The sequence below is a fragment of the Piliocolobus tephrosceles genome, chromosome 16 (genome assembly GCF_002776525.5).
Source record: "Piliocolobus tephrosceles isolate RC106 chromosome 16, ASM277652v3, whole genome shotgun sequence".
Lineage (NCBI taxonomy): Eukaryota > Metazoa > Chordata > Mammalia > Primates > Cercopithecidae > Piliocolobus > Piliocolobus tephrosceles.
The window spans coordinates 53,433,608-53,448,311 of NC_045449.1; the positions used below are offsets into that span (position 1 = coordinate 53,433,608).

At 50.1% G+C, this 14,704-nt stretch overlaps 2 protein-coding genes across 5 annotated transcripts in view; one reads left to right on the plus strand and one right to left on the minus strand.

The window, feature by feature from the left end:
- Positions 1-858: 858 nt before the first annotated feature.
- On the plus strand, positions 859-3,680 carry HIGD1B (HIG1 hypoxia inducible domain family member 1B). The gene is made up of 3 exons (XM_023191395.2): positions 859-1,447; positions 2,441-2,575; positions 3,536-3,680. The coding sequence occupies exons 1-3, from the start codon at positions 1,348-1,350 to the stop codon at positions 3,598-3,600; spliced, it is 300 nt and encodes a 99-aa protein (XP_023047163.1). The 5' UTR covers positions 859-1,347; the 3' UTR covers positions 3,601-3,680.
- A 441-nt stretch (positions 3,681-4,121) lies between these two features.
- Positions 4,122-14,704, minus strand: part of EFTUD2 (elongation factor Tu GTP binding domain containing 2) — a 46,271-nt gene continuing 35,688 nt past the window's right edge. For all 4 annotated transcript variants that reach the window (XM_023191391.1, XM_023191394.1, XM_023191392.2 and 1 more), the window contains 12 exons: positions 13,568-13,679; positions 13,039-13,179; positions 12,194-12,295; positions 10,223-10,305; positions 8,126-8,212; positions 7,764-7,890; positions 7,477-7,564; positions 6,737-6,855; positions 6,516-6,610; positions 5,628-5,781; positions 4,925-5,032; positions 4,122-4,584 (listed from right to left, as the gene is read on the minus strand). In XM_023191391.1, coding sequence (XP_023047159.1) covers positions 4,489-4,584; positions 4,925-5,032; positions 5,628-5,781; positions 6,516-6,610; positions 6,737-6,855; positions 7,477-7,564; positions 7,764-7,890; positions 8,126-8,212; positions 10,223-10,305; positions 12,194-12,295; positions 13,039-13,179; positions 13,568-13,679 — 1,312 coding nt within the window. In that variant the 3' untranslated portion in view covers positions 4,122-4,488. The remainder of the gene's footprint in view (positions 4,585-4,924; positions 5,033-5,627; positions 5,782-6,515; positions 6,611-6,736; positions 6,856-7,476; positions 7,565-7,763; positions 7,891-8,125; positions 8,213-10,222; positions 10,306-12,193; positions 12,296-13,038; positions 13,180-13,567; positions 13,680-14,704) is intronic.

Consider the following 14,704-nt stretch of genomic DNA (forward strand, 5'->3'; position numbering starts at 1 on the left):
GGTACAGTGGTTCACGCCTGTAATCCCAGCACTTTGGGAGGCCGTGGTGGGCAGATCGTCTGAGCTCAGGAGTTCAAGACTGGCTGGGCGATATGGCAAAACTGTCTCTACAAAAAATACAAAAATTAGTTGGGCGTGGTAGCACGCACCTGTAGTCCCAGCTACTTGAGAGACTGAGGTGGAAGCACTGCTTGAGTCTGGAGGGTCAAGTTTGCAGTGATTGCCACTGCACTCCAGCCTGAGGGACAAAGTGAGACCCTGCCTCAAAAAAAAAGAAAAAAAATAAAAAAAGAAAAGAAAGTTTGTCCTATGGTTAGGCTTAGAAGGTATCCCATTGGACAGGGCATGGTGGCTCATACCTATAATCCCAGCACTTTGGGAGGCCGAGGTGGGTGGATCAAGAGGTCAGGAGTTCAAGAACAGCCTGGCTAACAGGGTGAGACCCCGTCTCTACTAAAAAAATACACAGAATTCGCTGGGCATGGTGCACACCTGTAATCCCAGCTACTTAGGAGGCCGAGGTGGAATTGCTTAAACAGGGAGGTAGAGGTTGCAGTGAGCTGAGATGGCTACTCCAGCCGGGGCAACAGAGCGAGACCCCATCAAAAAAAAAAAAAAAAAAAAAAAAAAACAGAAGGCATCCCATCATCCCATTGGCAGAACCCCTGTTTCCAGCCCAGGGATGAAGGTAGCCAGTTGGTAATTGTGAAGAACCTGTTTGGAAAGAGATGGACCTGGAAAAATGGGAGGAGCTCAGGAACCAGAATGTGTTCCTTTAGTACCATGTGCAAAATATATTCTAAATTACATGCAAGTCAATGTCCGATCATTATAATCTCTGGCAATTTGGTAACCAATGCTGTGATACTATCTGGTCTAGGATGGTTCTGGCTCCCTGGGGCCAGATCCTGCTCTGTAGCTCCCACAGGAGCAACCATCACAGACCAAAGGCCAGCGGGGGCCCCAACACTCAAGGACTGTTTCTCCCACCGCCATCTGTGGATTTTTCCAGCTGTTTTCCTTGGCCCAAGGATCACACCCATAGGGATGCAGATGGGGGAAGGGGAAGCTGAGAAAACAGTGAAGTCAGAATGAGCTGGGGAAGAGGCAGATGGTAGGAAATGGAGACGGAGAAATGGCACTAGTGGCGCGACCATCTGAGATGGGATACCTGGGAGGGACATCTTTTCAAGCAGAGGCTGTGTTAGGGCCTGGTGAGAGAGGGTCTTAGCAGGTAACCTTCCTTTCCTCTCCAGACTGAGGAATCAGAGTTCTGATTGTGGAGTGCCTCTCTAGGACCGGGCTGCAGCCTGGGAGTCCCAGCTGCTTACATCCAGGTCCAGGATTATGTCTGCTAACAGACGCTGGTGGGTACCACCTGACGACGAAGACAGTGTGTCTGAGAAGCTCCTGAGGAAGACTCGGGAATCTCCGCTGATGCCTATAGGTAAGTGAAGAAAGGAATGGGGTGCGAGCAGGAGGCCTTCTCTGAGCAGTCATCTCCTGGTACCCTCCAAAGAGAATGAAGCAGAGGTCAGAAAACTCAAGTGGTCCTACTCACGGAACAAGGGAACCAACAGCAAAGGTGCCAAGGGGCAAACCCTTACAATGAAATGAGGACGTCTAGATGGGTGGAGGTGGCGGCCAACCGAGCACATGGGATACGAGGAACCTGGAGTACCAACAACAAAGTGGGAAGGGTCAGAGAAACACCTTGGGGTCCCCCAGGGCTTCCTTCCTGACGGATCTGGTAGAGTAGGAAAACAGCTGTACCAGGAGGTGGGAGCCAGCAGTGTGGCTGGGGAAGGGCCCAGGGCGGAGCAAATTGGTGGGCAGGGGCTGTGTCGTGGTGATCAGCTATTTGTATTTGGGGGAGGGGCGTCACTGGTGGTGATCAGCTATTTGTATTTGGGGGAGGGGCATCACTGGAGGGAGGCAGCCACTTTGAGAACGCCATTGAAGGGCAACAACTCAGTATTATTATTTTTTTTGAAACGGAGTTTCACTCTTGTTGCCCCAGCTGGCGTGCAATGGCACAATCTCAGCTCCCCACAACCTCCGCCTCCTGGGTTCAAGTGATTCTCCTGCATCAGCCTCCTGAGTAGCTGGGATTACAGGCATGCACCACTGCACCCGGCTAATTTTGTATTTTTGGTAGAGACGGGGTTTCTCCATGTTGGTCAGGTTGGTCTCTAACTCCCAACCTCAGGTGATCTGCCCACCTTGGTCTCAAAAAAGTGCTGGGATTATAGGCATGAGCCACCACACCCTGGCAATGACTCAATATTCTAATGATCCCCCTAGGTCCCCTGCAACCCCAACCACCAGATGCTACATAAAAGCAGCTGTTTATCCAGGTGCCCAGCCTGCCTGGTATCTCTCATCAGGGGAGTGCTGTGCATTGTGGCCATGGCCCAGGGGCTGTGTTCTCTGCCCACAGGCTTAGGAGGCTGCTTGGTGGTAGCAGCATACAGGATTTACCGGCTGAGGTCTCGTGGTTCCACCAAGATGTCCATACACCTGATTCACACCCGAGTGGCAGCGCAGGCCTGTGCAGTGGGTGCAATCATGCTAGGTGAGTGGCTTTGTGGGGTCACAGGAGAATGAGGGCAAAACCAATTACGCAGAGTCTGTAGGTCTTTAAGTCCCAACAGTTAAAAGGACTGTGACTTGGCTGGGTGTGGGGGTTCACGCCTGTAATCCCAACACTTTGGGAGGCCGAGGCAGGCAGATCATGAGGTCTGAGATCGAGACCATCCTGGCCAACATGGTGAAACCCGGTCTCTACTAAAAATGCAACAATTAGCTGGGCGTGGTAGTGGCAGATGCCTGTAGTCCCAGCTACTCGGGAGGCTGAGACAGGAGAATTGCTTGAACCTGGGAGGTGGAGGCTGCAGTGGGCAGAGATCCACCACTGCACTCCAGCCTGGGTGACAGAGTGAGAGTCTGTCTCAAAAATTAAAAAAAAAATTAAAAAAAAAGGACTGTGACTTAGGTTCCTGTTCTGGGCTCCACATCACATCCTTGGTGAAGCCCCTATACTGAGCCATTTTCCCTGTTTAGGCTCCTGTCCCAGGCCTGTGAGGACAGTGCACAGGGTCTCATGACAGTTTGCCCTGGGGTGAGAAAAATCGTGCAACAGAACATATGTTGAATTTCTCTTCCTCTTGACATTAAAAAGCAGACAGCCACTTGCTACCTGTGTGACAGTGGACAAATCTTTCCCACTGAGCCTCAGTTTCCTGATGTGTAATATGACAATAACCACCCCGGCTTGCCTACCTCGCAGACTGCTGTAAGGTTTCTCAGATACACAATACATGTGAAAGTGTTTTGTGAACTGTCAGATGGGTGGTTTCCCCAGGCTGTGTGGTCAGATGCTTGGAGCAGCTGTTGGGACCTGGGGCAGAAAGATGAGCAGGAAGCTGGACTCTCAAGGGAGTAGCTAGAGGTGAACCCCTGGGACACCCGAGAGAGCCAGAGGACAGGTAAAGGGTTTGATGCCAAGGGGCACTATTTCTTTTCCCTCACACAGGTGCTGTGTACACAATGTACAGTGATTACATCAAGAGGATGGCACAGGATGCTGGAGAGAAGTAGGACTCCTACAGGAGCCGGGGCCGTCTGACTCCCCTAAATTAATCCCTAGTACATTCCTAATAAAGTAGCTTTGAGGAAAATCAACCGACTCTTTTTCACTGGGGGAGAACAGAGTAAAGGACTGGCAGTGGCTGGGGAGAGGACCTGGAGTAAGTGTCTGGAAATCAAAGGGCTCTGGCCCCCTACTCCAGGGCAAGGGAGATTCTTAGGGGAGGCAGTAGTTTCCTGAGGAGGCGGTGGGGTAGACCTCTGATCCCAAGAACCCAAAAACTCCCAAGCCATCTTAGGTCCCACCCAGAAGCAGCACGGAGTGGGAGCAAGGGGGGCAATAATGGGGCCTTGGCACTCATGGGAACACTGAATTAAAAGGCAGGCAGCTTCCCTGGGGACCCAGGCAGGAAGGAGGCTGCAGCTGGAAGCAGAGGCAGTGAAGCCTCTTGGGAGATGACATATATTCAGAATGTAAGCACCAGCACCAGAAGGGGCAGGGGAGACGGGGATGAAAGAAGCAGAGCAAGACAGAGGTCAGAATGTTCTGTTCACTTGCAAACCATGGCTAAGGTCAAACTTGTAGAAAATAAAATTCCATGTAAATCCCAAAGATAGGGCCCCCTGGGGTTTCATCCCTTTCTCTTTCTGTGAGCCCAAGCTCCTCTCTTTTCCTTGGGAAAGGAGCCCGGCAGAGACCACAGAAGGAAGCAGGAGGCCAAATGCTCCTCTTTCACTGGGGCTCTGGGTTGGAGGTTGGTGAATTGTTCAAGACGGCAGCAGCAGCTTCCAGACACTCTGACAACACCAAGGCCACGTCAACGTCATACGAGGTCTCAGCTTCAAGTACAGGAGTTGCAGCCCACTGTAGGGAGCAGGAGCTCCCAGGAGTCCATGCACTCACATGGGGTAATTGAGCACAACATCCTGTTTGGCAAGCTCCAGCAACATAGGATCATCGAAGAATTTGCTGATGCTCACATCTTCACTGAGGCCCTGCAGGGAATGGGGCAAATACAAGAAAGGCTGAGGTGGTCGCAGACTGAGCGGGGAGACTAACCAAGACCTGTGCTCAGTGGGGAGGCTAGTGGTGGCTGGAATGTAGGTGGCAGTGTTTCAGGAGTCCTGCCTTTAGGGTACTATCACATGGGAGGATAAGGCTCTCCTTTCCCAATGAGACTGGGGTCCAGGTTTGGTTGTCTAAGGAGTATACAGATCATATCTCTACACTGGAAAAGTGTCCCTTAGGAAAAGGGGCCAAAAGAAAGAGAGGGAGATCCTGCTTCTGAGAGTCCTGGGGGGTTGAGGGATGGCAACAGGCCCAAGGGAGACATACCTTCCTACGGCGGGTTTTGATCATGAATTCCCGGGCCAGGTGGGGAGCCGGCTGTGGCTCCAAGGGGCGGATGACAATGCTCTTGTCCAGAGGATCACCAGGCACAATCTAAAAGGCAAAGGAATTTCAGATGGCCCAGGTAGAATTCCCAGAAGATTCAGGCCCAGAAGCAGGACTCTTCTTATTTACTTTATTTTTAAATTTATTACTTACTATTATTATTTTTTTGAGACAGAGTTTCGCTCGTCTCCCAGACTGGAGTACAATGGCATGATCTCAGCTCACTGCAACCTCCGCCTCCCGGGTTCAAGTGATTCTCCTGCCTCAGCCTTCCAAGTAGCTGGGATTACAGGCATGCGCTACCACGCCCGGCTAATTTTGTATTTTTAGTAGAGATGGAGTTTCTCCATGTTGGTCAAGCTGGTCTTGAACTCCTGACCTCAGGTGACCTGCCCGCCTCGGCTTCCCAAAGTGCTGGGATTATAGGTGTAAGCCACCACAGCCGGCCCTATTATTTCTATTCTTTTTTATTTTAAACGGAGAGACACAGATTCAAGTTGCCCTGAATATATGCAACCCACAAGAGGACTCTTCTCTAGGATGCTGTACACCTCACTTAAGGCTTGGAGAGGGATCAGGACAGAAGGGGATGAGGCTTGCAGAGGTGGGAAGCCAAATTCGCCAGCCTGCATTGTTTTCTCACCTGCCAATGGTGGAAGACAGACAGAGAAAAGGCTTGTCCCTGGGTGTGAGTCCGAAGATCAGTCTCAAAGCCAAAAGAGTCGATGGCTGGGATAAAAGCTTTGATGGTGTACAGAGGGGAGCCTGGGATGGGTGCATCCTGAGTCACGTGCCCCCTGAGAGAGAAAAACAAAGGCTGAGTCTCTAGCCACACACAGGCCAAAAGCCAAGAAGCAATCCAGCATTTGCTGTTCCCAAATGCATTCCACCCCAGAGTTATCATCAAAGAAAGAGTAACCAAGAATGTTCTACAGAAAGCAGAAAAGGCTCAGGGCTCTCAGTATAATTCCCTGTGGAAGTCAAAGTGGCAGCAACCTCTGAGCAGAGGACGGGAGTGGGACGGTGACGGGAGAAGAGCCTAAAGACATTTCCATCACTGACTTGCCTCAGCACTTCCTCTAACAGCTCTGTGAGGAGGGATCCCAAATAAGTATGCTTTTTTTTTTTTTTTTTGAGATGGAGCCTCACACTGTCGCCCAGGCTGGAGTGCAGTGGCGCCATCTCGGCTCACTGCAAGCTCCGCCTCCCAGGTTCATGCCATTCTCCTGCCTCAGCCTCCTGAGTAGCTGGGACTACAGGCGCCTGCTACCACGCCTGGCTAATGTTTTGTATTTTTAGTAGAGATGGGGTTTCACCTTGTTAGCCAGGATGGAGAAATGTCAAATTTTAATCTGCAGAAAAGCTGGGGCTTGCCTCCCTCTGTTCCTACTTCCTTCTGGAAAATCAGCTCGCAGGGTTTCCAGAGTGAGGAGGGTAGGGGAGGCCAACCTCTCCTCCCTGCAGGAGCCGAGGTGACTCTTGTTCTGCTCTTGCTCTCAGCACTCTCCCTAATATGCCTGGGGCTGCTCACCTGCGCCTGGCCAGGACGGTATAAACTGCAGAGACGCAATCTGCAGGGGCCTGGACCTCTACAAAGTAGTAAGGCTCCATCAGACGAGGAGTAGCCTGCAGCAGAGCAAGAAGAAAGGCCCCTCAGCTTAGGGAAGGCTGAAGACCTATAGTCCCACTTGCTCCTTCACTTAGTCCGCAGTCCAGCAAAGCAGATGGTATCCTACAGCCCCATTCTCTTACCATGAGGAAGGCAGAGTAGACAACTCGCCTGGCTGTGGGGATGATCTGGCCCCCGCCCCGGTGTAGGGGCTCCTGGGCAACCACTGCATCCAGGATCTTAAACTTGACGTTCCGAATCACTGTAAAGGAGGTGGAGGCAGTGACTGGGGAGAGGTTCTAGGCCTGTCATGGGGCCATGGTGGAGTAGCAGTCTCCTGCAACACTACAGCTGTCTTGCAGTCATGAAAGACATGACATAAAAATCACATGGGAGGTGGGCGTTCTAACTGAATAAGCAAGGCCCATGGCAGAGGTCAGAAGTTAAGCATATGTTCTTAGTGTTTGCTTCGGACCATACTCAGACATAGAGCTTTCCTAGTTTGTTTATTTCTTCTGCATATATTTACGTTTTTGTGGATGTAGAATAAATTCCAGAATTGTACATTTGGTGCACGAAGCCCAATCAGGGTCTATTAACCACTCCAATCTCATCATCCTCTTGATATCTCTTCTCAAATATGTCCAAGGCCAAACCCTTCTCAGAAATGAGGAGCAAATGACAGTTTAGAAATGACTTAAATTTCCAGGCTACACCACCAAGATAAGGAAGAAGGGAAGAAGCTGGCCCAGGACACAGGATGGTCCTGTGTACCCCAAGCTGCTTCTCCTGCCGGGTCCTAAAGATGGTGAGCCCATCCCACTCATATGCCTGGCTGCAAGGACCCTCGAGGACGGGGGTGGGGGTGTGCTGGTGGACTTACATTCATCACAGAGGGGGCCCTCCCTTGTTCCCCACTGGAAACCTTGAACGATGCTGTCCTTCACTGAGCCAAGAAGAGCCTTGTCCACCTACAGAGAAACATGAGGCCTCCTTAGCAGTCACCCTGGCAACAGCTGAAGCGTTTAGAGGGAGAAGATAGATGTGCTTGTAAGGGGATACTGTCCTTCATCAGAGGACACAAGATACTTTTGGGAAAAGAACACTTTGTAGTTTCTTCCACTCCAGAGGTAAGAGACTGCCACCCGGTTCCCATCAGTTCTGCTGTACCTCAGAGGGCAGAGTATCATCCACCAGAATGTTGGGGCCAGTCGCATCAGGGCCAAAAGCCCAGATGGAACGGGCAGCTAGTAGATCCCAATCGTACTTGGTCTGGAAGAACTCTCCGAGCTTCTTCCTGGGGAAAGGAGGAGACAATGGAGCTGTCGGCCAGCTCTGTGACTGCTGGTCCTGGAGCGACAGACCCTCCCTTCCTGGAAGACAGTCACCTCATCCTACCCACTGTGCCCAGAACAAGAGCAAAGGCAAAGACATAAACGCTTCCCAGAAAGATGTGTGCTCTTAGAGACCCGGCAGGTAAGCTGCGGCATCCCCGCCTCCTTTCGATCCTGATGTCAGAGCCCTCTTCTCACCTGTTCCATGTAATCTGGACCACCTCATTCTCTATGTCCTCTGCCAGGCCCTTCTCAAGAGGCTCAGCAATCATGGTGATCTTGTTCCTGGTCAGAATGGAAATGGGTGGTAAGGACGGCTAACAGAACAGCAAAAGAGGCATTCCTAAGAAAAGGGTAACAAGATAGACAGCTGAGGAAGTGACATCAGTGAAAGCCACGGGGGCCAAGCGTGGTGGCTCAGAACTATAATCCCAGCACTTTGGGAGGCCAAGGCAGGAGGATCACTTAAACCCAGGAATTTGAGGCTGCTCACACCACAGCACTCCAATCTGGGTGATACAGCAACACACTGCCTCTTAAAAACAAACAGCTGGGCGCAGTGGCTCACGCTTGTAATCCTGGCATTTTGGGAGGCTAAGGTGGGCAGATCACAAGGTCACAAGATCAAGCCTACCCTGGCCAACATGGTGAAACCCCATCTCTACTAAAATACAAAAAATTAGCCAGCGTGCACCAGTAATCACAACTACTCAGGAGGTTGAGGCAGGGGAATCACTTGAACCTGGAAGGGGGAGGTTGCAGTGAGCCGAGATCGTGCCACTGCCCTCCAGCCTGACAACCGAGCAAGACTCTGTCTCAAAAGAAAAAAAAGACAAACAGAGCCTGGACAACAAAGCAAGAGACCCCATCTCTATGAAAAATTAGCCAGCCAGGCGCAATGGCTCACGCCTGTAATACCAACACTTTGGGAGGCTGAGGCAGGTTGATCATGAGATCAGGAGTTCGAGACCAGCCTGGACAACATAGTGAAACCCTGTCTCTACTAAAAATACAAAAATTAGCTGGGTGTGGTGGCACTCACTCCCTGTAGTCCAAGCTACTCGGGAGGTTGAGGCAGGGGAATTGCTTGGACTCGGGAGGCAGAGGTTCCAGTGAGCCAAGATTGAGCCACTACACTCCAGCCTGGGCTACAGAGTGAGACTCTGTCTCAAAAAAAAAGCCAGGTGTGGTTAGCACACCTGTAGTCCCATCTACTTGGGAGGCTAAGGCAGGAGGATCACTTGAGCTCGGGAGGTTGAGGCTGCAGTAATCCATGGTGACACCATTGTACTCCAGCCTGGGTGACAAAGTGAGACTCTGTCTCAAAAAAACAAAAACAAAAACAAAAACAAAAACAAAAACAGGCCACAGTATCAGGGGCAAGGTAGAACAAAAAGGGCAAAGGGCTCATCTTCTTTCTTTCATTTCAATCTACTGATCTTTATAAAAGTAAGGTTTAAGCTGGACGTGGTGGCTCACGTGGTGGCTCATGCCTGTAATCCCAGCACTTTGGGAGGCCGAGATGGGCGGACTGCCTGAGGTCAGGGGTTCGAGACCAGCCTGGGCAACATGGCGAAACCCCATCGCTACTAAAAATACAAAAAATTAGCCAGGTGTGGTGGTGCATGCCTGTAATCCCTGCTACTGGGGAAGCTGAGGCAAGAGAATTGCTTGAACCTGGGAGGCAGGGGCTACAGTGAGCCGAGATCGTGCTGTTGTACTCCAGCCTGAGTGACAAAGTGAGACTCTGCCTTTAAAAAAAAAAAAAAAAGTAAGGTTTAAGCTGGGCATGGTGGCTCACATATGTAATCGCAACATTTTGGGAGGCCAAGGTGGGAGGAACACTTGAGCCCAAAAGTCCAAGACCAGACTGGACAACAAAAAATAAAAAAATTAACAGATGGCATGGTGTGTACCCCCAGTCCTAGCTGCTTGGGAGGACTGCTTAAGCCCAGCAAGTCGAGGTTGCACTCCAGCCTGTGTCAAAAAAAAAAAACCAAAAAACAAAAAGCGAGTAAGGTTTGGAGTAAACTTTTAAGATAGTTATTTTATAGAGGTGAAGTGGCAGTTATGAATCTCCTCTTGGGAATATCCAAGGTGAATAATCTCATGGCATTGCGTTCAAAGGCAGAAGGGCTGAGAGGGCTGGAGTGAAACTCAAGTATTGTAAGCACCCCCCCATTCTGAGATGTAGAGGTCTCTGCACAGTGCTCACGGTGGGGGTGGAGGTAGAAGATAAAGGAGAGAGAGTGTCCTGGAGGCTGCAGTCCCGGGGACACTGTGCTCCCAGCTTACTTCTTATTAGGAGTTTCAGCAAAGCACTTGAGGGAGGATGTTTCCACCACCGTCTCACAAAACGTGACAACTGGGTCAGCCACCTGGGAAATAGAAAATAAATTACTGAAGCGAGGTCTAATTTTGTTGGAAGGGCAACCATTTACCTAAGGGAATTCAGAAGCTCCCTTGACACTACCTCTGTGAAAATCCCAACTGCCTTAATCAGCACAAGTGACAAGTACAACAGCAGGTTAAAAGAGCTGTCCAAACCATCACCAAAAAGGCCGAGAAAATTTACTGTAGTAAAGAAACTAGATTCCTGAGCCAAGAATAAGTGGGATATCAAACTAGGGCCTTAATTCTAGTCTTCCAAGATAGCTCTCAGCATCTGTTTGGCTATCCACCACCATTCACTGAACAACCCCCATGGGTCTGACAGAGCTGGTGCCAGAGACCCACTGGTGTGCACCCGTGCCATTCTCAACCCACAGCGTCTGAGTGAAGCTCTGCCCTGAAGCCCCAACATGGTCTGCTGCCCAGGAAACCTAGTGTTTTCTACGACACCAGTGCTTCCTAGATACATCAGGAGAGGAGTCCAAGAGGAGTACCGAGGGTCTCCATAGGGCCTTGGAGAAAATACGTCTCAACTAGGACAAGGAGGCCAAGCAACACACGGTTTGAGGGGCTACATCAAGGCTTGACAAAGAATCCGAGAGAGACAGTCCCCACTCTCTCCTTGAAACCACCCACTCTGAGACCTAATCACCACCCATGGGTTACTTGTGCAATTACTTCCCTAACAAAGCACCAAGAATAACTTTGGCTTGGGAACTTTCATTTTCTCTTTTTTTTTGAGACAGAGTCTCGCCCTATCACCCAGACTGGAGTGTAATGGTGCGATCTTGGCTCACCGCAACCTCTGCCACCTGGTTTCAAACAATTCTCCTGTCTCAGCCTCCTGAGTAGCTGGGGTTACAGGTGCCCACCACCACATCGGGCTGATTTTTGTGTTTTTAGTAGAGATGGGGTTTCACCATGTTGGTCAGGCTGGTCTTGAACTCCTGACCTCAAGCAATCCAACCACGTTGGCCTTTCAAAGTGTTGGGGTTACAGGTGTGAGCCACCGTGTGTGGCCTGTTTTATTATTTTTCAATGTATTTATTTTTTGAGACAAGGTCTTGCTCTGTCACCCATGCTAGAGTGCAGTGGCATGATCATAGCTTACCGCAGCCTCGAACTGCTGGGCTCAAGCAATCCTCTTGCTTCAGCCTCTGGAGTAGCTGGAACTATAGGTACAAGCCACCACACATAATTTTTACTTTTTAGTTTTTTGAGACAGGGTATGACTCCGCCTCAAAAGGGACAGCAATGGCACAATCATTGCTTATTGCAGCCATGACCTCCTGGGTTCAGGCTGGAGAGCAATGGCATAATCACGGTTCATTGCAGACTCGACCTCCTAGGCTCAGGTGATCCTCCCACTTAAGCCCCCGAGTAGCTGGACTACAGGTATATGCCACTGCACTCGGCCAGTTTGCAGAGATGAGGTTTCACTATGTTGCCCAGATTGGTCTCAAACTGGGCTCAAGCAATCCTCCCACCTCAGTCTCCTAAAGTGTTGCGATTACAGGCATGGACCACCATGCCTGGCCTGCCTGATTTTTTTATTTTAATTTTTGTAGAGACAGGGTCTCATTTTGTTGCTCAGGTTGGTCTTGAATTCCTGGCTTCAAGCAATCCTCCCACCTCGGCCTCCCAAAGTGCTGGGAGTGAGCCATCAAACATGGCTGTGCCTTGATTTTAAATGTATGACACAGCAGAAGGGGGCAAAACAGTTCTCAAAAACCTTCCCATATAAGGAGCAACAGATCATGGTTTTCACAAACACATGTACTTTCTCTTCCCTTGGAGCTTCCCAGGAATTCAAGGATTTGGTCACTTGTGAAAGTCTGGATTGTGAACCCAGCTCCCGGCCAGATATTGCTGTACCTTGATGTCTATCTCTGAGTACATCTTCCGCAAATCATGCATCACACAGTCCAGGTAGAGCTCCCCAGTGCCCAGGATCACATGCTCGCCAGACTCCTCCACCTGAAACACAACAGTCCTGGCAGTCACAGCCTGGATTCTCTTATGCCAGCAAAAACACATACAAGCAAAATCAAGGTCAGAGCCCACAAGAAGGTGCCTATCAGAAACAGCTACTATTTAGCATCTGTTCCAGTCTCTTCAAGAAGGTTCAGTGAGGAGCATCTGCCTATGAGTGGGTCCCCAAGACACCAGGACCACTCGGCACGGTGCTACTAGGTGTGAAGTCAAGGATTTAATTCCCATCTTAATGATTTAGGTCAAACTCTACCGTACATCCATGGACGTAAGCTAGCCCTTTAGCCCTCCTGGCCTGCTACCTGGAAAGGTACACTGGCAGGCTCATAGTGTACAAGGATCAGAGTAACAACTCACTTTTCCTTCTCTTCTCGAGAAAATCAATTCAAAGTATACTCATTAAGAGATATATTTTTTCCAGCTAAAGACATCTGGGGAACACAAATACACACACACACATGCACACCCACACACACACCACACCCTTGTCCTACACCCCTCCAATTGCCCCCTCCTGCACAGGTCTTGTTTTATGACACACACACACACACACACACACACAGGTCTTGTCCTGCCTTCACGTGACAGCCACAGGCTGGGATTGCTCCTGACATAGGTTGCTGGAAGCAGCAGATCACGAACACCTGATGGATGTGAAGTGGCGTGGAGCTCCGCCCATTCAGCTGGGGACAGTGGGGCTTGAGGGCTGCTGCAGGTCATGAGCATACCTTGGTGGTGAGGGATGGATAGCTCTTGTTGACCTTGCGCAGGCCGTCAAGCATCTTGGGCAGCTCTGAGGGGTTGACTGGCTCCACAGCAATCTTGATAACAGATGTAGTATTGAACTTCAAGGGCCGGAAAATCTGAGCCTGAGATCCAAAGCACAAACGATTGAGGGCAACTGACATGAGCAGGCACAGAAAGTTCAGAGGTATGAGAGAAGAAGAGGACTTGCTTAGGATCAGACCATGTATTCCCCAACCAGGAGCCTCGTGCTGAGTGGGGGTAACGCGAAGGGCCATTTCTTCCCAGGTATTCCGGCAGAACAAAGAGAGGAGGAAAAGAATAAAAGGCACCCGTCCTAATTCCTCGCATCTGAGCTGAGTACAGGGAGAATCCAGCAGGATCATATCTAGAAGGCTAAGCCTGGAACCAGGACATGGCAATGACTCTGGATTAGTCCCCCGTTTGTGCTTATGTGTGTCCCTGGGACCATCTAGCTTAAGCCAACCCAGTTGGTCTTTTCAGAAACTCTACCTCCTCATTGCCTCGGGGTTCCGTTATGGTTGCTGTCTTCACAATTGGTTGATCAACACCTTCAATCAAAACCCAGTTGCCAGCAGGAACGCGGTTCACCTCGATGTGGTACCTGAAGCAATATCCAATAAGCAGCAGTGAAACTTAGGCAGAGCATTCATTCCCTAATTTTTTTTTTTTTTTTTTTTGAGACAGGATCTCACTTTGTTACCAGGCTAGAGTGCAGTGGCACCATCTTGGCTCACTGCAGCCTCGAACTTCCAAGGTTCCAGTGATTCTTCTGCGTCACCCCCCAAGTAGGTGGGACTACAGGCACGTGCTACCATGACCAACTAATTTTTGTACTTTTTGTAGAGACGGGGTTTTGTCATGTTGTCTAGGCTGGTCTTGAACTCCTGAGCTCCAGCAATCCTCCTGCCTCAGCCTTCCAAAGTGCTAGGATTACAGGTATAAGCCACCACACCTGGCCTATTCCACAAAAATTTACTGAGTACTTGCTGCATGCCAAGAGCAGAGGTAAGCAAAACAGATACATTCTAGCAGGGGAGAGATACAGTAAACAATTATCCACACATGTATGTGGTTACAAACTGATGAGTATCAGGAAAGAAAAGTACAAGGTATTTCTGTGAGGACATAACAGGAAAATCTTATTCCAATTGCAAGCTCATGGTAAAAAGCTGCTGCCCAAGGTGTCCACTGTAAGGGGCTAGTAAAAGCATCATAGAAGGCCAGGCGTGGTGGCTCATGCCTATAATCCCAGTGCTTTGGGAGGTTGAGGCGGGCAGGTGGATCACCTGAGGTCAGGAGTTTGAGACCAGCCTGGCCAACATGGTGAAACCTATCTCAACTAAAAATACAAAAAATTAGGCGGACGTGGTGGTGCACACCTGTAACCCTGGCTACTTGGGAAGCTGAGGCAGGAGAATTGCTTGAACCTGGCAGGCAGAGGTTGCAGGGAGCCAAGATCACGCCATTGCACTCCAGCCTGGATGACAGAGCGAGAAAAATAAAAAATAAAAAAAGGCCGGGCACGGTGGCTCATGCCTTTAATCCCAGCACTTTGGGAAGCTGAGGCAGGCATCACAAGGTCAGGAGATCGAGACCATCCTGGCTAATATGGTGAAACCGGTCTCT